The 23,145-nt window shown below is 50.6% G+C and overlaps 1 protein-coding gene across 12 annotated transcripts in view; it reads right to left on the bottom strand.

Moving 5' to 3' along the window:
* ZNF70 (zinc finger protein 70) overlaps positions 1 to 23,145 on the bottom strand; it is a 64,162-nt gene that overhangs the window by 38,122 nt on the left and 2,895 nt on the right. For 3 of the 12 annotated variants that reach the window (XR_012125876.1, XR_012125877.1, XR_012125878.1), the window contains exon 2: positions 17,988 to 23,021. Coding sequence is in view for 1 of the 12 variants with exons in the window: in XM_017646188.3 (XP_017501677.1) it covers positions 21,599 to 22,945 (1,347 nt within the window). In the remaining 11 variants the exon portion in view is untranslated. Of the gene's footprint in view, positions 1 to 12,746; positions 17,133 to 17,751; positions 23,022 to 23,145 lie in introns of those variants that run through there. The other 9 variants (XR_012125880.1, XR_012125879.1, XR_005054523.2 and 6 more) reach the window with 9 other exon arrangements.

Below are 23,145 nucleotides of genomic sequence, written 5' to 3'. Positions count from 1 at the left end.
AATGACAATCCACATCTCAGAGCAGGCCTCCTTCACCCTCCCTCACCGTGAGGGGCTGCAGAGGGGCTGCAGATGGATGTGACAGAGGCCAGTGCGTCGGGGCAGGGCCTGTCTTTGGCTCAGCCTTTCTGAAAAGCCAGTTGGTTACCTGGGGCGACAACAAGGAACCTCATCCAGTTTGGCCAGTGTGGGTAAAACTGCAGTATTTCCAGATTCTCTCTCCTGGCCTTAGGGCATCTCCCTGTCAATATGTGTTTCAAGGGGAGAGAAGTAGCCCATCTCCATATCAACAGACAATTACAAGGGGAAGCAAGGGCGTATCTGGCCCAGAGAGGTTGGTGGGTCCCTTGTCTGCAGCCAGGTCACGAGAGACACAGGAGAGCAGACGTGGATGGCTGCTTGTAAGAAATAAACGTTTTCTCCCACTTTATTTCTCCCTTTGACTGATTTCAGTTTCAAAGGTATTTTGTCCTGGGATTTTCCCCCGGAGTTACAGCCAGGAATCCCCCAGTGATGGCCTGCCCCAGAATGTCTGGGCCCAGGACAGGCTTTGGGGGTGACTGTATCCTCGACTTCCCAGACATTCCCACTTCATGCCTGTGTCCCAGAGCAACTATTCCATGCCTGGAAACATCTCAGTTTGGGCAATAAGCTTTGATTGTCTGAGCTTAGAGTAACTGTTTGTTGAATGACTGAATGAGTCATAATGGTGGGGGGTTGGGGCCCAAGGCCAGCCACCAGGCCCTGCTGTCAGCCATGTCAGACACTGACTGCTCTGTGGGCCCAGCCTTGACAAGGCACCAGATGGGCCAGAAGCCACCGGGAAGGCCTCACCAGGGGTCACACCCAGGCAGTCACTATGGGGTCCCTGGCCTCCACAGAAGCAGCTTCTTCCTGGAGCCACTGGGTGTGAGCTCACAGCAGCCAAGCCTGTGAGAGGCCCACGTGTGACCCTAACATCATCTCCCACCCAGTGACAGCACAGGACCAGTAAGGGATGGGTCCCTGGAAGCCCTTGTCCCCAGGAAACCATCAGGAATTAGGGAGAATGTCTTGGGGCAACAGGAGAGACGGCAGAGAGGGGCTGGGTGACTTCCATGGCCAGAGTCCCAGACCCGGGGTCATCAGACACTCCATGACCACCCTGGGGACAGAGTAGCCAATGGTCCGGATGACCACCAGGACACCCCTTCGGGGTGACACCCTCTTCCTGAGGCCATGTCAACGCGCCTGACTTGGCCCCAGGTCCCTCCTGCCCCTCGCTGCACAGCCTCACGACATCTCATGTCAGGGCTGAGGTCCACCGAGTGTCCATGGTGCCTGGCACTGTGCTGGCACTGAAGCCAGGGCTACCAACAGGTCCTCACTAGGATGGGCGGCCCCTGACCACTCAGGGCCTGGCCTGCGTGGGGAGGTGTCAGGGTCTCCTGACTGCCCTGGGGGGAGAGAGGAAGCTGTGACCGGACCAGGCCTCATTCCCAGCAGAGGACAGGAAGGCGGCGGGGGGCCGGGGGGCCAAAAGTGGCTCTGAGGGAAGGGGAGCTGGGCCCAGGGCTGCAGGGCAGAGCAGCGCGGGGAAGGTGGGACCCAGACCCAGGCAAGGCCTGGTCTCAGGTGTCCCGGGTCAGACGAGGCTCAGCTGAGTCCTAGTGTGGACCAAGGCTGAGGGAGGATGAGGCCCCCGTGTAGACACCACTCAGAGCAGTCATCCGGTCAGCGTCTCTTCCCTGAGCACCTACTGTGTGCAGGGCCCCCCAGCCCTGCTCAGAGTGCCCACCTTGGGAGAGGGAATAAGCCTAACAGCTGAGTGGACGGTGCCGTGCAGGAGCCAGGACGGCCCTGGAGAAAATAAAGGGGGGCTGAGGGGCAGGGGGCTTTGGCCAGGGCCTCACGTCTGAGCAGTGGGAGGCGGCAGGGGCCGGGAGGAGCCCTGACTTGGAGCCAGGTCCTGCGGCTGGGGTTGGCGGCTCAGGGCCTCAGTTTCCCTCTGTGCAGCCTCGATGGTAACAGTGGAACCTCACTCCCTGGAGGGACGGGAGGGATGGTCAGGTGGAAAAGGACGTTTTGCTGTCTCTGGTTGACTGGGTTGCTGTTATTGTTGGGCTGTTTGGGCCCCAGCCAGCCTCAGGCCAGCAGCCCTGCCCTCAGCTGGGGGCCCCTGAGGGCCTGGCACCCTCACCCCAGTGCAGCTGGCCTGGCGAAACCAAGAGTCCCTGATGCCCGAAATAGCCAGGGAAACGCCAACCAGCCACAGTCCCAGCAGCAAGTGCCTCCACATCCCCAGGGGCCAGGGAGGATAGGGGAAGGGGTGGGGTGTTCTGGAAGCTTGCCCCGGCCCAGCTGGAGAAGGGACCTGCATCCCAGCACCGAGGCACAGGGTGCAGAACCATAGCACCCCTGAGCTGGTGCACCCAGGCTCTCCATGGAAGCACCCTGACCCCCCGCCTCAGAGACCCCAGACTCCTGCCTCCCGCACTACCTGGCCCACCACCCCACCCACCACCCAGAAAGCCCTTGCGTTCTGTGCACGTGGCCAGGCCCTGGGGAGGAAGAGCAGGACACAGAGACTGAGGTGCAGAGGAGAAGGGACGTGCAGAGGGGGCTGGGAGACAGGCCCCAGGCAGAGGGGCGCCCAGTTCTGGGGCTGGGCGGGGGTCAGTGCTGTGGGCAGGGACAAGGCGAGGCAAGGGTGGGAAGGCAGACGCTGAGCCCTGCCAGGGGGCCAGCACGTCCCGGGCTCAGGAGCCCAGCAGGGGCACAGGGATGGGACTCACAGGGGGCAGGGCTGGGGGCAGAGGCCCTGAGGGCCTCAGGACTGACCGGGTCGGCAATTCCAGAAGGTACCTGTGCCCCGAGACACTATGAGTAGCCTATCATCCCCGTAGCATGTGTAAGACAGAGGGACACATGTTATTCACATGAGAACACGTCACAGATTCTGCGAGGCCAACAGTCAGGATCGCTGCCCCATTTCACAGGCACAAAAACTGAGATTCAAAACGATTAACATCCCAGAGAGCAAGACAAACCCGGCTCCTGGCCTGGGGCCCCCGTCTGATGGGTGGGGAGACTGAGGCCAGCAGGGGACGGACCTGCCTGAGCACGGGGTGCAACCACCCTCTGCCAGGCACCAGACCTGCCCACACGGGGTGGCCTCCCACCATCATTCCCAGTCCCAACCCCTTTCCAGGGGTGTAGAAGGGGGCCTGGGTGTGGATGTGGGGGCCACCCCTCCATTCCACCACTGAGATGAGGGGGGCCGGCCGGCAAATGGCCTGGGGACTCACAGTTCGCCTCAAGCCTTGATTTGTCTCCCCTCTGACATGCGGGGTGATGCTGGGCAGGCTGCTTCCACTCCGGGCCCAGCCCCCTCCAGCCCCCCACTCTGCCCAGGAGGAGTCCCCAGTACCAGCCTGCTGGTAGACAGAGTCCCAACGAGGGGGGTGGGCACAGAGGCCCTGGGCCTGCAGTGGCATTCGGGCAGAAGGGGGATGGAGCAAGTCACCTCCCCCAACTCTGATGGCTCTGGGGGCCGCCTCCCACCCCGCAACACCCAGACTAAAGTTACTCTTAACACCTAAATCAGAACTCAGGGTGACAAAAGAGGAGAAGAAAGGGGAAGAGAAACTGAGCCCATGCTCAGTGGAGCATGCGACAGGCAACAGACAGGGCCGGATGCAGCCCAGAAAGGGGACAGTTTCAGGGCTACAGCAGCTGTTGTGCAGCTTGCAGCTCGCGGGAGCAGGTAGTAGAGCCCTCACCCACCCAGTCCCTCCCAACACTGTCCTGGGCCTGATGCTGCCCCTGGCTGCCTCCTCAAGCGCCCTCCGCAAACTGGAATGTGGGAGGGCCCAACTTCAAGGAATCTCACCTGCCTTTTCCAGGACTTCAGTTGACAAATGAAAATTTGCTTCCCCCAAGGGATGCAGCCCCTTCCTGGGTCTGCAGACTCTTTTTCTCATCCCTATCCCCAGACCAATGCCTGATGACTTCAACCTTGCAGTAAACAGTTTGAATCAGGGAAGGAAAGAAGAGATAGGTATGTGGATGGATGTGTGCATGGCGAATGATGGATGGATGGGAAGTGAGTGGGTGAATGGATGAGTGTATGGACTGGTTGGTAGTTGGGTGGGTGGGTGAATATGTGGGGAGATGAATGATTGCTGGATATGTGGATGGATGGATGAAGGATTGATGTGTGGATGGATGGGTGGAGGGAGGGATGGATGGATGATCCATGGATGAGTACATAAGTGGGTGGATTGGTGGGTTCATGGGTAGTAGTTGGATGAATGAATGGATTGACAGACAGTTGGGTGGGTGGGTGGATCCTAACCATGAGAAACACAGAACTTTGGTGCCTGGTAACTCTGTGCAAGGGGAGTAAACTCTTTCAGTGGAAGTTGGGTCCCCATCCCAGCTCTGATGCTGACTTGAGTGTGACCTTGAGCCCCTTCCTTAATGTCTCTAAGCCTCGTTCCCTCACAGGCAAAGAGGATGTTGGTCCCTGCCCTGCCTGCCTCACACAGTGCTGGGAAGGACACTGAAAGGCCACACATGCTTCAGAAACCCTAAGAGCTTCTCAGAGGCACTCTTGGTGGGACAGAAGGATCTTGCAGGTCATCAAACTGACTCTCCACAGGGTTGGATCACAGCTTGCGGTAAGAGCCTGAGCTTGGAGCCCAGGACCTGGGTTCTAGTCTTGGCTCTACCACTTTCTAAGGGTGTGATCTTATGCAGGTGGTTGACCACATACTAATATCAGACACAATAATTTAAGGTAGAAAAAAAAACAAAGAAAGACATTATATATTGATAAAAAAGTTAATCCTCAAGAATATATAACAAAATATATGCATCAAACTGCAGAGCCCCAAAATATGTGCAGCAAGAAGAAAGAAGAAATAGTTTTACAATAGGACTTGGAGAATTCAATACTCCACTATTAATAATGGAAAGAACATCTAGATAGAGGATTAATAAGGAAACAGAGGAACTAAATAACACTATAATATACACCTAATAATACATATCTAATAACTACAGACCTAACAAAAATCTATAGAAACACTCCACCCAACAACAGATTACACATTTTTCTCAAGTGCACATGAAACAGTCTCCAGAATACACAATATGTCAAACTATAAAATTAATTTAAAAGCATTGGAATAATACAAAGTATCTTCTCTGGCTACAGTGGAATAAAACTAGAAATCAATAATATAAGGAAACTTTGTGAACTTACAGATATGTAGAAACTAAACACACTTCTAAGTAATCAATGGGTCAAAGAAAAAATTACAAGTGATATTAGAAAATACTTGGAGATAAAGAAAAATAAAAACATGACATCCCAAAATTTATGGGATGCTGTGAAAGCCGTGCTCAGAGGGAAATGTTAAGAGGGAAATGTTATATAAATGCCTACATTTAAAAAAAGAAGATTCCCAAAAACTACAGTAAGCAAAACAGTGTGGTATTGGCATAAGGACAGACATATGGATGAGTAGAATAGAACAGACAGCCCAGAAATAAACCATCACATGTATGGCCAAATAATCTTCCCCAGGGGTGCCAAGATCACTCAATGGGAAAAAAATTTATTTAACAAATGGCAGCAGGAAAACTGGATATCCACATGCAAAAGAATTAAGCTGTATACTTATGCAAAAATTAACTAAAAATGGATCAAAGACCAAACTGCCAAAAGAAAACAGAGGAAAGTCTTCATGACAGTGGATTTGGCAATGACTTCTTGGGTATGCCACTAAATGCACAGGCCACAAAAGCAAAAATAGACAAATAGGACTACATCAAATTTATTAACTGTGCATCAAAGGACACAATCAATAGAGTGAAATGACAACCTTTGGAATGGGAGAAGATACTTGCAAATCATATATCTGATAAGGGGTAATAAATATGTAGAATATATAAAGGGCTCCTACAATGCAACAACAAATATGATTTTAAAATTTACATAGGACTTAAATACACACTTTTTCCCAAAGAAGATATACAAATGGCCATGAAAAACACATGACAAGATGTTACATATCACTTGTCATTTCAGAAATGCAAATCAAAACCCAACAAGACACCAGTTCACATGAATTAGAATGACTATAAATTTTAAAAATGGAAAATAAAAAATTTTGGCGAAGATGTAGAGAAATCGAAACCCTTGTGCATTACTGCTAGAAATGTAAAATGGTGCAGCTGCAGCAGCAGACAGTAAAGGAGTTCCTCAAGAAATTAAGCATAGGAATACCATATAATCCAGCAATTCCACTTCCGTATATATACCCAAAAGAACAGAAAGTAGGGACTCACACAGCTATTTGCACATCCGTGCTCAGAGCAGCGCTGTCACATTAACCCAGAGGTGGAAACAACCCAACTGGCCATCAATGGATGAATAAAGAAAATGTAGTGTATATGTATAATGGAATATTATTCAGCCTTTAAAAACAAGGAAATTCCGCAATATGCTGCAACACAGATGAACCTTGAAGACATTATGCTAAATGAAGTGAACCGCTCACAAAAGCCAAATATTGTACAATTCCACTTCATGAGGTGTCTAAAGTAGTCCAGTTCATAGAGACAGAAAGTAGAATGGAGGTTGCCAGGGACTGGGGATAGAAGGAGAACGGGGAGTTGTTATTTAATGGAGTCTCAGTTTTGTGAGATGAAAAGTTTCTGGAGATCTGTTATTGAACAATGTGAATATACTGAATACTGCTGAGCTGTACACTTAAAAATGGTTTACATATGACAGATGGTAGCTCTACTACCAGCATTTGATAATGCATATAATTGTCCTATCACTATGTTGTGCTTCTGAAACAAATATTTTATATCAACTATATTGCAATAAAACTAATTGTAATGGTTAAGGTGGTAAATTTTATGTGTTTTCTTACCACAGTTTTTTTAAAAAGAAGAAAGATCTCCAATGTGTAGCTCAGTTTTACAGAAATAGAGAAAAAAGCGCTCAACTCAAAGTAAGCAGAAGGAAGGAAATAAGACTGGTGCAGAGGTAGAGAACAGAAAACAACAGAAAAAAACAAGAAAACCAAAAGTTGGTTATTTGAAAAGATCAACAACTTGACAAATCTTTAATACAGTGATTAAGAAAAAAAGAAAGAGAAGACCCAAATGACTAAAAATGGAAATGAAGGCTGGACATTATTATGCCCCATGCAGCAATAAAGATTATAGGAGAATGCTACGTGACTCTATAGCATCTCACCTCGCTGATGGACAGTGACTGCAATAGGATATGTGGTGGGGACTTGATAATGGGGGAAATCTAGTAACCACAATGTTTCTCCTGTGATTGTATATTAATGACACCAAAATAAATATATAAATAAATAAATTTCACTTGGGCTGCTCAGTCTTGAAATGAAAAAAAGAGAGAGAGAGAGAGAGAGAGAGAGAGAATACTACAAACAATTGCATGAATCACCTACATGAAATGGACAGATTCCCAAAACTGACTCAAGAGGAAATACAATATCTGCATAGGCTTATAACAAAAGAGATTGAATTGGTCATCAAAAACCTTCCAACAAAGAAAAACTCAGGACAGGATGGCTTCATGGGGAATTCCACCCAACATTTAAAGAAGGATTAACACCAATCCTTCTCCAACTGTTCCAGAAACAAAAGCATGACTACCTCCTAGCTCATCATATGAGTACAGCATCACCATGATACTAAAGCCAGACAAAGCCATCTTAAGACAGTGATAGGTCAATGTTCCTTATAAGACTACAGACACTAAATGTTCAACAAAATACTAACAAACTAAATCCAGCAGCATATTAAGAGGATTATACAGAATTATACATTATGACAAAGTGTGATTTTTAGCAGAAATGCAAGGACAGTTCGTCATATGCAATCAGTCAGTGTAATACACCGTGTGAATAGAATGAAGGGGAAAAAACACACATGATAATCTCAGTTGATGCAGAACAGGCATTTGACAAAATCTAACCATTTTCATGATAAAGACATTCAACAGAGTAGAAATAGAAGAGAACTTCCTCGACATGATAGAGAGTAATTTTGAACTATTCACAGTTATTATTATACTCAATGGAGAAAGACTAAAAACTAAGATCAGGAACAAGACAAGGATGCCTCTTTTCGCCACTTTATTAAATATTGTACTGAATGGAGAAATGAGGGAAGATAAAGAAATAAAGATAAATAAAAAGCACCCAGATTGGAATGGAAGAAGTAAAATGATCTTTATTCTCAGATGACCTTATCTTGTATATAGAAAATCCTAAAGAATCGACAAAAAAACGATTAAAGCTAAAACACAAATTTGTCAAAGTTGCAGCATAGAAGATCAACAAAGAAAAATCATTTGTATTTACACTAGCAACAAACGATCTGAAGAAAGAAATTAAGAAAACAATTACATTTATAATGTCAAAAAGAATGAAATACTTAGGAATAAATTTAACCAAGGAAGTGTAAGACCTGTTCACTGAAAACTAAAAAACATCGCTGAAAGAAATTAAAGACCTAAATAAATAGAAAGACATTTCCATCTGTTCATGGATTGGAAGACTTACTATATTGTTAAGGTGACAATGCCTCCCAAAGTGATCTACAGATTTAACACAGCCCCTATCAAAATCCCAAAGGCCTTTTCTGTTATAGAAATAATATCTTGAAAAAGAAGAACAAAGTTGAAGGACTCACATTCCCCAATTTTAAAACTTACTAAAAGCTGTAGTAACCAAGTGGTGTAGTACTGGCATAGGGACAGACATATGGATCAATACAATGGAGATGAGAATGCAGAACTTAAACCATACATCTATGGCCAATTGATTTCTTTTAAACATTTAATTTTTTAGGGCAGTTTAAGGTTCACAGCAAAATTGAGAGGAAGGTACAGAGATTTCCTATACACCCCCTGCCCCAACACATGCACAGCCTCCCCTATTATGAACCAGCCCCACCAGAATGGTGCATGCACTGCAGTTCATGAGCCCCCACGGACGCGCCATTATCACCCAGAGCCCACAGGGTGCGTTAGGGCCCATTCTTGGTTCTGTGCATGCACCGATTGGGAGTCGGCCAGAGGGCCTGGAGGGACTAACCCAAGAAGGAAAGATCCAGGCCTGGGAGGGATTTCTCTGCTGTCTCTGGGCCATCCTGGCAGAAAGGTTTGGGGTGCTTCTGGGGCCCCCAAACTCCAGGCCCAAGTGGAGGCGACAGGGTGCAGATGAACAACTCAGACACGGTGTCCGCTCAGCATAAAGGAGAATCACCTCGTTTTCTGAGCTCCTCTTTAGATTCAGTTTACTCATCTCAGTCTTGAGTTTAAAAATAACAGCTCACTCCAAATAACGTGGAAAGTACACAAATCAAACAGAAAATAATTCACCCCTCATACTTTGCCCAGAAGGGCCACTGCTAATATTTGATACACTTCTTCTATTTTAGTTTGAACTGTAACAGCCATAAACTGTATATATATAAATATATCTGTGAGGTTTACACAGTAATAATAAAATTAGCGTCAAGGCCTCTGGCCTCAGCCCTGTGCATGGGTCCCACCACTGACCTTGGGTTGACACTCCCCACAGGGATCAAAGGTCATGCCTGTCTAAAGGTTTGGAAGCATGCTCCAGACCCAGCTCCAGAAAGGCAGCATGCACTACCCCCTACCCCTCAGAGCCTGTTAGGACCCTTGGGCCCTAACAGAGGGACAGAGGTGCCCCCTACCTGTCCTACCCCTAACCAGCTTTTCCCTGGGGCAGGGGGCAGAGAGGGCTCCAAAGCCTCTTCCCACCTCCTGGGAACTTGTAGCCCCAGGTGGCCTGTGCCAGGCAGGAAGGCCCCACCCCCAGGGAGGTCTCAGACCCAGCACCCCCACCCCTCACACTCTGTGTGTCTCTGTGCAGCACCAAGCCCCCTGCTGGGAGAGGAAGGCTCTGGACTGTGAGCTCAGCCTCTGGCTACCGAAGGTGGGGGGCATTGGGAGGGTGGGAGCACTGGGAGTAGGGGGCCGGGGATGCAGCCTGAGATCATAGGGCTGGGCACTGGAGACTCTGGGGTGCACATATGGGGCTGTGGGTTGGCATTCCCCACAGTCAGGGCCCAGGGAGGGAATTCGTCCTCTGCCCCAGATAATTGCTGGCCCATCCGTTTCTGAGACAGAGAGCCCAGTCTGGCCTTCCCAGGCAGCTGCCCTTGGTGGGGCAGGGGGTTGCGGGTGGGGGTTGAGGGAGACCTCCAGCCCCAGCACCTCCAGCAGCAGGGCCTGGTGCCCCCACCGTGGGGGTCTCAGAGCCTGGGCTGTCAGGCCCAGCAGGCATCAGGGCTGCCCAGTCCGGCTGCCCCAGACACTGGGGGGCAGTGGGAACCTGGAAGGGGCCTTAGAGATGGGGCCCAGCCGCTCAGCTTTCACAGGAGAAACCGAGGCCCACAGGGAGTGTAGGACTTGCCCCAGGCCACACCGTGAGCCCAGCCACAGCCTCGAGGCCCAGTGCTCGCCCCCACACAGCGCTCACATGCCCTTGGCCCTGAGGGGCGCCCACTCGGCCAGGCTCCAGCCTCAAGGTCTGTACCCCGAGACTCAGCATCGGTCACTCTGAGCTGAGAAGCCCCGAGAGCCAGCACTCCCCACCCGGCCTCCCCTCGGGCTCCTCTCTGGTGTCGGGGCCCCAGCCTGGCTTGTCTCCTGCAGCCCCGGCTCCTGCCTGCCTTCCTCGGGGCCCGCGGAGCTGAAGCACATTCAGGACCCAGCGTCACGGCCCCGTTTCTCAGCTTCCCACCCGACCCCCAGCCGAGATCCAGGCTCAGGGGCAGCGCCCACAGGGGCAGGGAGCGCCCTGTGACCTTCCCGTAGGTGGGTCTCAGTCCCCCGAACGGAAAGCTCGCGAGGGGGCCAGGGAATGGCGACTGGGGCTGATGTGCAGTGAGCAGGAAGGATGCGGGTGCCTGAGAGGAGAAGTCCTCCCCTCCTGCCTCCCCTTTCCGGGCCTGGGAGCAGGGTGACCCCCCTGCCTGCACCTCACGCCCCAGGTCCCTTCCGATGGGCCCGCTCCCCCTCCCCAGGCTCTCCCGGAGCCCGCGGGCCTCAGGCGCCTGTGGAGAGGAGCTTAGGCTGTCAGGAACCCACTGGGGAGCAGGGGCTGACGGTGGGGACCCAGCCAGGCGGTCACCCGCACACTGCACAGGTGTCATCACACAAGGATGTCACGGCCCTCACCTGACTGTCCTCCGTGGACCCCAGGGAGGTGTCCCAGCTGCATTCCCGGTCAACATACCCCAAGTGTCCCCATACAGTGGCCCTCACACTCACACACACCACACATGCTCCCACACACACATGCTTACACACACTGACGCCCACGCCAAGTGCACACACAAAAGCTCGAGCTGGCAGTGCCCTCTAGTGGCCGCTGCTGTCACTCTTCTAAAAGGTGATAGTCACACCCTAACAACCCCAGGCCTGCTAAGCAGAAATCCCAGATGCTCAGGTCTGGGAAAATCATTCTCTCCTTTCACAGAGGGGGATGTGACCTGGCCAAGGTCACACAGCAGGTAAGCGGTGGAGCCCTGGCCCCCAACTCCCACCCCAGTGCTCTCACCCCCTCCCACGTGGCCTGGCACTCAGATTCCAGCTCCTTCCATCTTCCAAGGCCCCGCCAAAGCCCAGAGGCTGGGCCCTCTGCTGAGGCAGGGGTTGGGGCAGAGGAACTGGGGGTCTTGCCCCCCTCCCCCCACATGGTTGTGCACTGCCCCCCATGAGGGAAGAAGTCACCTTGGGCGAGAGGAATTCCCAGACCAGAGCACCTAAGACAGGTCTCCTCTGTCGGAGGGGAGGCAGCTGGGCTTTACGGAAACTCAGAAACGCCCAGAACACTGACACAGGCGATACGCCACCACACAGAAGCAGCACATGCTGCCCTGTGGCCAACTAGCTCAGATTGTTTACCAGGAACAGAAAACCAACTGGTCCTGCCAATTCCCCTTGCGTCCCCACCCCTCCCAGTCCCACGGGCTCCCACCTTTCCTGGAAGAAACCCAGAGCCATTCATTCCACACGTAGCCACTGATCAGCCCCCAAGCCTGGTGCTGCTTTAGGCCCTGAGGACGCAGCAGTGGCCTCAGAGCCTAAGTCCTGGAGCAAAGTTCCACTGGCTGAAGGAGGTCAGAACAAGCTGCATGTTATGCTATAATATGTGGTGTGATTAATTCTTTAGGAAAAGGAAGGGGTTGAGGGGGAGAGTGACAACTGTTGGTTTAGATGGATGGTTGGGAGAGGCCACGCCTGAAGGAAGCAAGGGGACCAGCCAGGGAGGGGCCTGGGAAGGAGGGCTCCCAGCAGCAGGAACAGCAAGTGCAAAGGCCCTGGGGTGGGATGTGCCTGACGAGTTGCAGGAACGGTGGCGAGGAGGCCAGTGTGGCTGGATCCAAGGAAGTGGGAGGCAGGATAGGGAACCAGCTGGTCCCTGGGGCCTCGCACGTCATGCCGAGCACCGTGCCTTTTGTTCCAAGTTTTCAAATGCACGTGAGCGACGTGGGTACACCGTGCTCCTTCTGCCCTCCTACCTATCCGAGTCGACGACTAGCATGTAACAGGTTCGCAGAGAGCTAGGCAGTTCAGTGTGTGAACAGACAGCATGGCACTGGCCGGCTGGCTGGAGGGACACCCGGGCAGTTCCTATGCCTCTCTCACAAACAGCGTCCCTGTGCACACCCCAGGGCTCTGGACGGCACACCCCCGACTTGGCACCGTGGGGACATGGGGAGTCTGGGTTCGGGTTACTGTGAGCTGCGGCCGGTTCTCCACAGCAGCTGGTCTAATTTACAGCCCAGAGCCAGGCCCGGGTCCCTCTGCCCCGTCCGCCCTTCCTCGGATTGTGGACGCCCTGATGTCCCAGTCCCTAGCGGTGCGCATCCCCTTGCGGCATTGAGAGCCCAGGTAACGCCCACCGGCCTCACCCGGCAGTCACCAGACCCCGCTGCCCTGGTCCCCACTCTGTCCCTGTCTGGTGTGACCTGGACACCTCAGGTTCCTGTGGCGTCACTCGGAGGTCCTAGCCCACCATCCTCCCATTCAAGTACTCTGCGCTTCCAGCAAGGGGACAGAAACCCCTGGCGGCCAGGGATGGTGAGACAGGTCCCGGAGCCGGGGTGCGACTGCCTGGGGTTAACTGGGGCCGGGGCGCGACGACCCCCGGAGACCACAGGGAGCCCCACTCCTACCCAGGGTTCCCGCCTCCGGAGCCCCTCTAGTGTGCTCCCCGGCAAAAGCTGGGTCTAGGGCGTGCCCTTAGGCGGACCCCTCCAGATCACTCCACAGTTGGGGGCTAGGGTGGCCCGGCTTCTGGGGTTGGGGCCAGGAGGGTCCTGGAGCCAAGGGCCCACCCCCACCCCAGGTCTCCGCAAGCTGCAGGTCATCGCTGGCCCCGCCGGTCCTCCGCCGGGTTCCCATCCCGTCCTCCTGTCCTGATTCCCTTCCTTGGCCTGAGGTGCTTCCATGAACAGTAGGGTTCCTCCACTGGCTCAAGTGGATGAATGAATGCAACAGAGTGAGGCTCAGAGAGGGGCGGGGGGTGGGGCCTAAGGAGGAGCTCATCTTGAGGATGTGTGCGTGTGTGTAGGTGTCTGTGAACACTTGTGAGCGAGTGTGAATGGAGATAGGTGATGTTCATTCTTCTCCTGCCGATTGACAAAAACGCAAACACATGTACCAAGTCAAAGACAAAACAAAGCTGGAACAGAAACCTGTTAAAATAAAGTGAAACCTCACTAAAATGAAGTCCAGAGGCCTGAAGGGAGCGCTCTAACTGCCCTACCACTCAGGTCAAGAATTATCCATCACAAACCCAACAGCCAACCATCAACAGAAAGGGGGGTGTCCATTCCAGCCTCCGACAGGAGAAGATGCCTACTGCATCGTCTCCTAGAAGAGACGGACTAGGCCAGCAGCTCACCGTCTTCACCCTGAACGCTTCCCTTTCTCCAATTGACTTTGGTTCAGAACAACCCCTCCCAACTTCCTTCTTCTCCATAAAATAATGGTCCTTTCCTTTCTTGGAGAAGCCTATGGTTTTTGCTATAGTTTGAACGTCCTGAATTGCAGTTCTGTGCTGTTGCGGAATAAACCCATTTTTGCTGGTAAAATAACATTTATTTTAAAGATCAACAAGTTAAAGTAGTAAAAACAGATCTTACTCAGGAACTATTGGAACAGGGAAAAAGTGACCTCATTTAGAACCAGGATCAATTCCAAATACAGCATGGGCAAGTGGGAGGTTGCTTGCCAAAGACTAGCACCGACTCTGTGACTCCACATGTTTGGCAGAAGCACGTAGAGAAAGAAGGCAGCCCCTAGTCACAATCCCCAGATTTCAAGGTCCCTCTCCCACAATCCCCACCCTCCTGCAGGACCTCTCAAGGAGGGTGATCCCAGTCTCATGGCAGGAAGCCCTTCTCAGAATTATAGGTCTGGACCCTTATAACCATTGTCCGTGGAATCCTAACGGATCACCTTTGAATCCTGGTTAAAGGGAGAAGTAACACCACAGCCTGGTTTTCCGGATTCTTGCCTCATGCTCCAATAACACAATCTGTACTTCAGCCCTTTAATAGCTGCCTGTACTTTCTTTAAAAGCTAGCACTTTTGCTCCATGGGTGCTTGGAAAGAATGTGTGCTATGCACTTGGAACACACTCTCCTCCATGGACGGCCAAGAGGTTGTTAACGACCTCATTCAAGACGCCATCAGATGCCTATGCAGGGTCCTGTTATTCCATTAATTGCTAGCAGAGATTTTTTGCTACATTTGACATTATTTTCTAAAAAGTAAAGCACAATGTCATTATCTGGCAGCACTCATGCATTAAGCCAGGATCCCTGGCTTCCTGGGACCCCATATCTGGAGCTGGGCTTCCCAGGCAAGTCTGGCTGCAGGCCTGCAGAATGCCTGAGGCCAGGGGGAGCAGGAGGTGACTGTGCTGCTGGAAAGAGGCCGGGGGAGGCAAGCCAGCAGGCACCAGGCAGGGGTGCGGAGTCCTGCTCCCAGCCTCTCTGCCCAGGTCAGACTCACTGCACCCTGGTGGCCTCCCATCCCACTCACACTTATGCCCTTTGGGGCAGGGCTGAGGTCTGACGGGGAGACCTGCTGTTTCCCCAGCCAGGTTCCCCCTTTTCTCTTTGGATTGTCGGGTCTCTTCCTCGCCCTGCCTTTCACTCCCCTTCCTGCTTCTACAGGGAAGCAGGCTCCTGCCAGAGCTCTCACTGTTGGTACCTGAGCCCAGGAAATGACAAAGGGCCCAGTCAGATGCTTGAAACCGGCTCCAAGGCCTTCCCACCTCACTCTGCTCTGAACCCACCTTCCCTCGAAACTCCTGCTGGGCCCAGGCTCCCATCACACGGGGAAGAAACAAAGCATGAGGCAAGCTTCAGCCCTTGTGAGCATCCGCCTGAGGCCTGGCAGGTCCCGGTCAGGAGCCAGGCTGCAGAGGATGAGGACTCGGGCCAAACCATAGTTGGGGTGCTTGTGAAGTACTTTTCAGGAAATAGATAAAATAAGCCAGGGTTAAATGATGTGACAGTGACCCAGTGACACATAAGACAAAAGTCACCCTATTTCGGATCCCTCTGTCTTCTCACTCACCACTAACCGGAGTGCTGTTCCTGACCCTGAACTTGGCCATCCTCTGTGGCTCAGTCGCTCCTGACGCCCAGAACACAGCACAAGACCAAAGGGGTTGGGGTGGCGCTAGCCTTCCTAGCATGGCTGACCCTGGAAGAGGCCTCCCCGGCTTCGGCCCATGCTCCTCTCGTGGGTGGGAGAGGAGTGTCCCCCAGAGGACACCCTTCCCACCAGAGGAAGTCATGCTTGGGAACCTGGGAGCTGGGTGAGGCTGCAGCATGGCCTGGGAAAGGAGGGCGTGTCAGATCGGGACAGGTCTGCAGGCTGGCCTTTACACTTGTTTACCTAGAAACCAAAAGGGGTGGTTGAGGGAGAGACCCCATCAGACTGCGGGGTGGAACAGTCACTCTGGGTGCTGGAGGGAAGCCAGGCCGGAGGTGGGAAGCCAGGGAGCCAGCTGGGCAGTGGGACGACAGCAGTCCCAGATGGGAGCCTGAGGATTATGCAGGGAGCCTGTTAGTGGTTGGCTGCGTGTGACCCCCTCTCCCACTTCAGGGGTATCAAGAGCTGGAAGACCTAAGAGAAGTCTGGAGGGGAGAAATAGAGGTGCTTCCGGTTATCTCTAGGAGGAATAAGAGCAGTCTGGCTAAGGGTTGGCGGCAAAGGGAAGCAGGGATTGAAAGCCAACAAGAAGACCCTTCTCAGTTTGGGGAGATCTCCTGAGAGCCATTCAGATGCTTGCAAGCTTCCACTGGAGGGTGACAGGGCTTGGGGGGGATCACGAAGAGAAGGCATCCATGAAGGGTACACCCTCTAAACCTCCTCCAAGGAGAAGGCAGCAGGGGCAGGCTGCTGACGCACTGACAGACAGGCAGCAAGGCGGCAGACGTTGGACAGTGTTCAGCACGTGCCTCCCACAAGCATTCCGATGACTGGGTGGATGTATGGCCTGTGGTGAAGGGGCAGTCCATCTCACTACACCTGAATTCCACAGTTGCCAGGCAACCTTCTATTTGGTTTCTTGGGCTATTAGATACTGAAGATGGGGTTCCCCCACAAGAAGAGGGTTTGTTTCCCCAACCCCAGTAACTTGATGCAGCAGCATTGGGACAAATGCAGCTATCCTGTGTGGTGTTGGTGAATGTCCATCTGTCTGCAAGAGCTGAGCAACTGTGAGCAGATCTGAGGGCATTTGGTTGTCACCTTGGTCTGTAGTGCCAAAACCACTTGCCATCTCTGAGAAGTCCTGGCAACAGCTGACTGGGGCTTCAGCATTACATCCCGAATTGTTCTTCCCCATGGCTGCTGCATAGATCTGACAATAAATTGCCACATCTTTGGTAAGCCATTGGCTTCAATGACACACCTGCTACAGGCGTGGCCAGAAGGGACCATCTTCAGCTTTCGCAGTGGTGGCGGTGCTCTTCCCTTCTCCCCAACACGGACGTGGAGGATGGGGGTGGGGAAGACTGAGGGGGCCAGCCTGGGACAGAAAGGTGGAGGGGATGGAGACATGAGCCCAGGGTTCCCAGCTCTTTCAAATAACTGTATGGGTTCCCTCAGGGAGGGTGGGACAGATCTGTGATATCTGATTCTTTGCTACATTTGACGTTACTTTCTAAAAAGTAAAGCACAATGTAATATTCTAAGTATGTTGAAAGAACTTTGGCAGTAAGAAGCACAGAAAATTAAAGAAATATTTCAAAATACTAATTGTATAATAATCTGCGCCCTCAGCTTACCATGTGGGTTTGCATTTCTTACTCCTCTGAGCCCTACAAGGCTCTGAGGTAGCATCAGTCCTCCACATTACAGCTGAAGACACTGATGCCAGAGTCTGTGGCTTTAATAGTGGGCTCAGGACAGCCTGACACTGACGAAGGCAGGGAAGAGTAGGTGCGCCCAGTGGCAGACCTCTAGTCGACTTAAAAAATCACACATAGTTAATAATTGATAGAGACGGAGGAGGGATGAACATGGCCTTTTTGGGTTAAATTAGTTAATACATAGCAAAATATTAAGATGAAAATAAAGTATGTCTTACTCTAAACAATGTTAATGATATAAGAACTTAGAAAGAAGTAAAGAATCAGAAAACAAAATCCAACAATTTGCTGTTTATGTTACAGATATACAGCAAAACATATACACAAATTTAAAAAATAAAATGCTGAGCTAAATGATCTCTCGTGCAAAGGCAAATTTTAAAAAAGCAAGAGTCTTCAGTTATGATATTTGGAAAAGAGAAGCCTTAGAAGAGACAAAGAGGGCACTAAAAGGCACAGTTTTTCAATATATCACTATTAAATATATATGCCCCAAATATGATGGTACTTACTTATTGGTCATTTGTATCCTGTGTATTTCTCAGAAAGGATTTAAGAGAACTGCACGTCTAACATAGCAACAACATACATAAAACAGAAACAGAAATTAGAGTGAACTAGAAATACATAAACAAAAAACACAAAATCAGGCTATAATTTGACCAGATAAATTAATGTTCTTAACTATTTGGGTCACAGAGCTTTTCCAAAATGTGGCGAATGATACAGACCCCCTTCCCAGAACAACTCATTCACGCACATATCCACAGTTTTGTTCAATCCCTATGGGTCTGCAACCTCTAAAACCCCTGCAGGCTCAGATTCCTAATCAGTCCACGGATCCTAGGTTAAGAACTCTGACATAAACAAATATGGATTTGAATAATTTAAAAACTGAGTTAACAAATAGAACTGATAGAGTAGAAACACATTTCTTGAAAGTACACAAATTCTTTATAAAAACTGACAGTATATTCAGGCCCAGAGAAGTTTTATGGAAACTTAAAAATGTTGACTCCACGGGGTAATAAGAAATATCAGCAATGACCTAAACATTCATTATTTGGCAAAAAAAGTAACACAGGCCAAAAGGAAATTCCTAATACAATAACAAAACATATCACATGTCAAATTTTTGGAGTGTAGAAAGAACTCTAACTATATGAAAAAATTATAGACCAAAGCACCTATATTTACTAGAAACACTAAAAATATGGTAAACCATATCAAAATAATCTTAGGAAGTAAGATATTAAGTTAAATAGAAAAGAGCAGAACACATATATTTTGACAACAAAATTCAGTTAGTAAACAAGAGTTGGAGATTTACAACACTCAACATCACTCAGTAAGAAGGAACAAAATGTAAGATAACAAAACAAACAAGTGACAACTAAATTCAAGGACAATTAAAATATTTACCAGGACGATCTCATGTTACACTGTTTGAGAACCTAAATAAATGAAAGGAATTAAAAATAAGTAACAAAATAGTGAAGGAAATTGAACAGAGGGTACTAGGTTCTGCTCACTTTCAAAAGGAAAAAGTACCTAGTCTTACCATGGTTATGTGAGACTCTGTCAACTCTTCAGAAAGAGGGTCTTAATCCCCATGTTCCATAAACTGTCAAAAAGGTAATAATGGAGATGGGGGGAGAGGAGGAGAAAGTGCATATTCCAAAATGTGAGAACTGCATAAAATGAATTGAGAGCAGCTGGGCATAGAGAGGGCATCTGGGCAGGGGTGGCATGAACTCTATGTGGCTTGTTTAGAGGGGGTAAACTAGATGGCTGAAATGGGGCTTTACCCTGAAGGTTGGTTTTAAGGAGAGTGGTGACATGTGCAAAGTGATGCTTTAAAAAATCAATTTGGTTGGGGTGTATGTAAGTATGCCAAGGGAGACAGCAAAGGTAGGAAACAGATGAATGCCTGATGACAGGCCCAGTCAAGTCTGAGGCTGAATGGGGGTACCAAGGAGGTAGACCTTGTGGGGGCTGCTGTCCCACCACACAGAGCAAGGGTTTCCACATTCCCTCTTCACTCCAAGAAAAAGACTTAAGATCCTTGGTGCAGACCACCTGCGGACAACACCCAGGCATCATCCCATCAGGCCAGCCTGCTGGTGCAATGGTTTCTAGGGGGCCCTAGGGTGCTGATAAATGTCTCAACTACACAGCAAAGAGAAGAGCTGGACAGAGAAGCAGCTGCATTTCCATCTGGACTCCCACTGTGAGCTCCCCAGCTCTGTCAGACCTATTCTACAATCTCTGGCCGACCAAACCCCTCTTACTAACTAGCAATTAGGGATTTCCCATTTTTATTCATTAAAAGTACACATAACTGCCAAGAGGAGCTTCTGATTAGCTGAAATAAGCAGTATTACTGCGATGAGTTGATGGGATTCCAGCCATTAACTTTCAGAAACCTTCAAAATACCTCAGACTGCCTCCCTACCACACCCGGAGCCCGGAGAAACCAGTACTCGACTGCTGTGGCCCCACGAAGGCCGGAGGGCCTGGGACATGCTTATCGACCTGTCAGACATACCTAATCCCAACCTGGGGGGTGGGGAGGCAGAGGACCAAGACAGAATGGCTGTCTTCAACTTCTGCTCGGTCAGGGTGAGCAGGCCTGACATTTGGGAGACCCTGTAGCTACATAGATGCCTGGCACAGGGCTCACAGCCTGACTAGGTGTTAGAACGTTATAATCTCCTGAGGAGCCTTAAAAACACACCAGTGTCTGAGCACCACCTCTGGTGATGCCACCTGAATTGGTCTGGACAGGTTTCAGGCAATGGTACTTTTTAAACAATCCCCAGTGGGGAGGAGAGAAGTACGGGGACACAGACCATACTGCCACCCCAGGGAGGCTCAGGGTGGTGTCTGGCAGCATCCACGTCACAAGGCATCTGCAGCCCAGGTTGCAAGCTTGAGGGAGGGAAGGAAAGCCCTGACTTAATGAGAGGGCCTGCTATAAGCCCTGCCATCTGGGAACCAGAAATGGTTCTCTGCTCTATGGGGAAAGCATCTCCAGGTGGGGCAGGAGTCACTCTGGGTCTCCATCCTTAATCGCCAGTTGCCAAAGCACTTTCACACAACTGTCTCATTCTGAATGGGAGCCTTGCACGAACCCTTAGAGGAAACGAAGCCTCAGGGCTTCCTCAAGGTCATGCAGTTTTGGGGGTGAGGGGCTGGAACTAGGACCTGAACCCAGATCTCTGACTGCAACACCCTGCTTTCTTCATGCCCTAGCACTGGAAGGCAGAGAACAGAAATGGGCCCTGCTGATGTCCCAGGCACGAAGTGGTCTTGGAAACCCTGGGTCTGGTGGGCAGGTTACTCCTAGAGGGCATAGTGGGTAGTGCCCAGGCTGAGTTGGAGCCAATGTCAAACGTCTCCTGGCCTACAGGACCAAAGCTCCTGTAGAAAGCTCCTGTACCTCCTGAGAAAGAGCCATCTGCCAAAGAGTGCCCTCACTGTAACCCAGAATGAGCGGTGAGACACCACGCCAAGGGCTTAATGCCCTCTTCCCCAGTCCCAGACCCCCCCTTTGTCCTGTAACTTGTTTTGCTGTCCCCACCAATGCCCAAGCCAGGCAGAAGATTCCTTTTGCTGCTGATGCATCTACTTGGGGATTCCTTTTTTTCCAGCTGATTTGGACTGGGGTCATGGTTTCTGTCTTCTAAAAGTGCCAGACTGCAGCCTGACATTAAAGAGTCCATCTGACACTTTTGAGGGTTTAACTCAGCTTCCTCCCTCTGATGTTTATTCTTCTGGATTCTGGCAAAAGCAAAGAGAGGGCAAAACTAAATCTCACAGGCTCAGGAGTCAAAATCAGAATGAGACAACCAGAGGCCAGCTCTCTTTGGGCAACCCTCCCTTTCAGTGGCCTTGCCATCACCCCACTTCCCCTTCCACCCAGCAAATCTAAGCATGGGGCACCTGGCTAGCAGCCACATAGGAATGGGGGGCTTGTTGCTACTGGGGGTGTTCAGGAATGCCTAGGTTGGCACCTTTACACTTGGCACTGTCATCAGGGAGGTGGGTGAGGTCTTACAGACAGTAACCATGGTGAGCTCTGCCTGGGAGAGGCTTTCAAACTTTGGTGTGAGCTCCTCTTCTAGAGCTTCTCCCCAGCATGAATTTTCTGATGTCGAATAAGGTGCGAGCTCCCCCTGAAGGACTTGCCACATTTGTTACACTCATAGGGTTTCTCTCTGGTGTGGGTTTTATAATGCTCAATGAGGGCAGACCTTTGCCGGAAGGCTTTGCCACACTCATTGCACGCATAGGGTTTCTTCCCAGTGTGTATTCTCTGGTGCTGAATCAGTGCAGAGCTGTGGCAGAAGGCCTTCCCACACTGGCCACACTCATAGGGCTTCTCCCCCGTGTGGATCCGCTGGTGCTCGATAAGGGAGGAGCTCTGGCTGAAGGCTTTCCCACACTTATGGCATTTGTAGGGTTTCTCACCAGTGTGAGTTTTACGATGTTCAATCAGGTTGGAGCTCTGGCTGAAGGCCTTCCCACACTCTTCACATTTGTATGGTTTCTTCCCTGTGTGTATCCTCTGGTGCCGGATGAGGTGGGACCTGTGACAGAAGGCTTTCCCGCAGAGGTCACATTCATGGGGTTTCTTTAGAGTGTGGATTTTCCGATGCTGGCTCAGGCCTGAACTCTGGTTGAAGGATTTCCCACATTCCTTACACTGATAAGGTTTCTCTCCAGTGTGAATTCTCTCATGTTTTCTGAGACTTGAGCTCCGACTGAAATCTTTTCCACATTCTCTACACTCATAGGGTCTCTTCCCAGTGTGGGTTTTCTGATGTTGCGTAAGGGCTGAGCTCTGGCGAAAGGCTTTCCCACATTCCCGGCATTCGTAGGGCTTCTCCCCGGTATGGATTATCTGGTGTCTGAGAAGGTGTGAGCTCTGGCTGAAAGCCTTCCCACACTCACAGCACTCATAGGGCTTCTCCCCCGTGTGGATTACCAGGTGCCTGAGAAGGTGTGAGCTCTGGCTGAAGGCCTTCCCACATTCCCGACATGCATAGGGCTTTGCTGGTTGCGCAGTCCTGTGAGATTCCTTAGGGACCAAGTCCTCCCTGCCCACTTTCCCACAATCATGTTTGCTGGGTTCTTCTCCACCGTGGATTATCTGACACATGCTAAGGTCTGATTTCTGGAGGAAGGCTGGGGCAAATATTTCATCATCCTGGGGTATGTTCACTGAGGGGCCACTCTGATGCTGAACAGGGCTTGAACACAGACTGAAATTCCCCTCATAATCATCATGCTCCTCGTCTTGTTCCCCAAGAGGAATCTCCTTGTAGATAACAGCCATTTGTTCTAAACCTCTTTCTTGAAGAAAAGGGTCCCCCAGGTCCTCCTCTGGGAAAAGTTCTTCCTGCATCTCTAACCTATCCTGAAATATAAAAGTCTCACCAAGCTTGGTTGCTGGGGGTACCTCCATTGTGAATCTAGTATCACCCCCAATAATTATATTTCTTGAAAGATGTTCTTTGGGAGACACTTACTATTTTCACAGTCTGAAAAGAAAACAGGGGATATTATCAAGTCAGAAAGTCAGTTACCTTGAATGTGCCCCCTTCCTGTGCCAGAGTCTATGGTGGATATAACAAAATAAGTATAAGAAACAATCTTGACCTTGAA

The sequence above is a fragment of the Manis javanica genome, chromosome 15, assembly GCF_040802235.1.
Source record: "Manis javanica isolate MJ-LG chromosome 15, MJ_LKY, whole genome shotgun sequence".
In the NCBI taxonomy this organism is placed as follows: domain Eukaryota; kingdom Metazoa; phylum Chordata; class Mammalia; order Pholidota; family Manidae; genus Manis; species Manis javanica.
The sequence above is the reverse complement of the archived record's forward strand: the minus strand, read 5'-3'. Positions and strand labels throughout refer to the sequence as shown.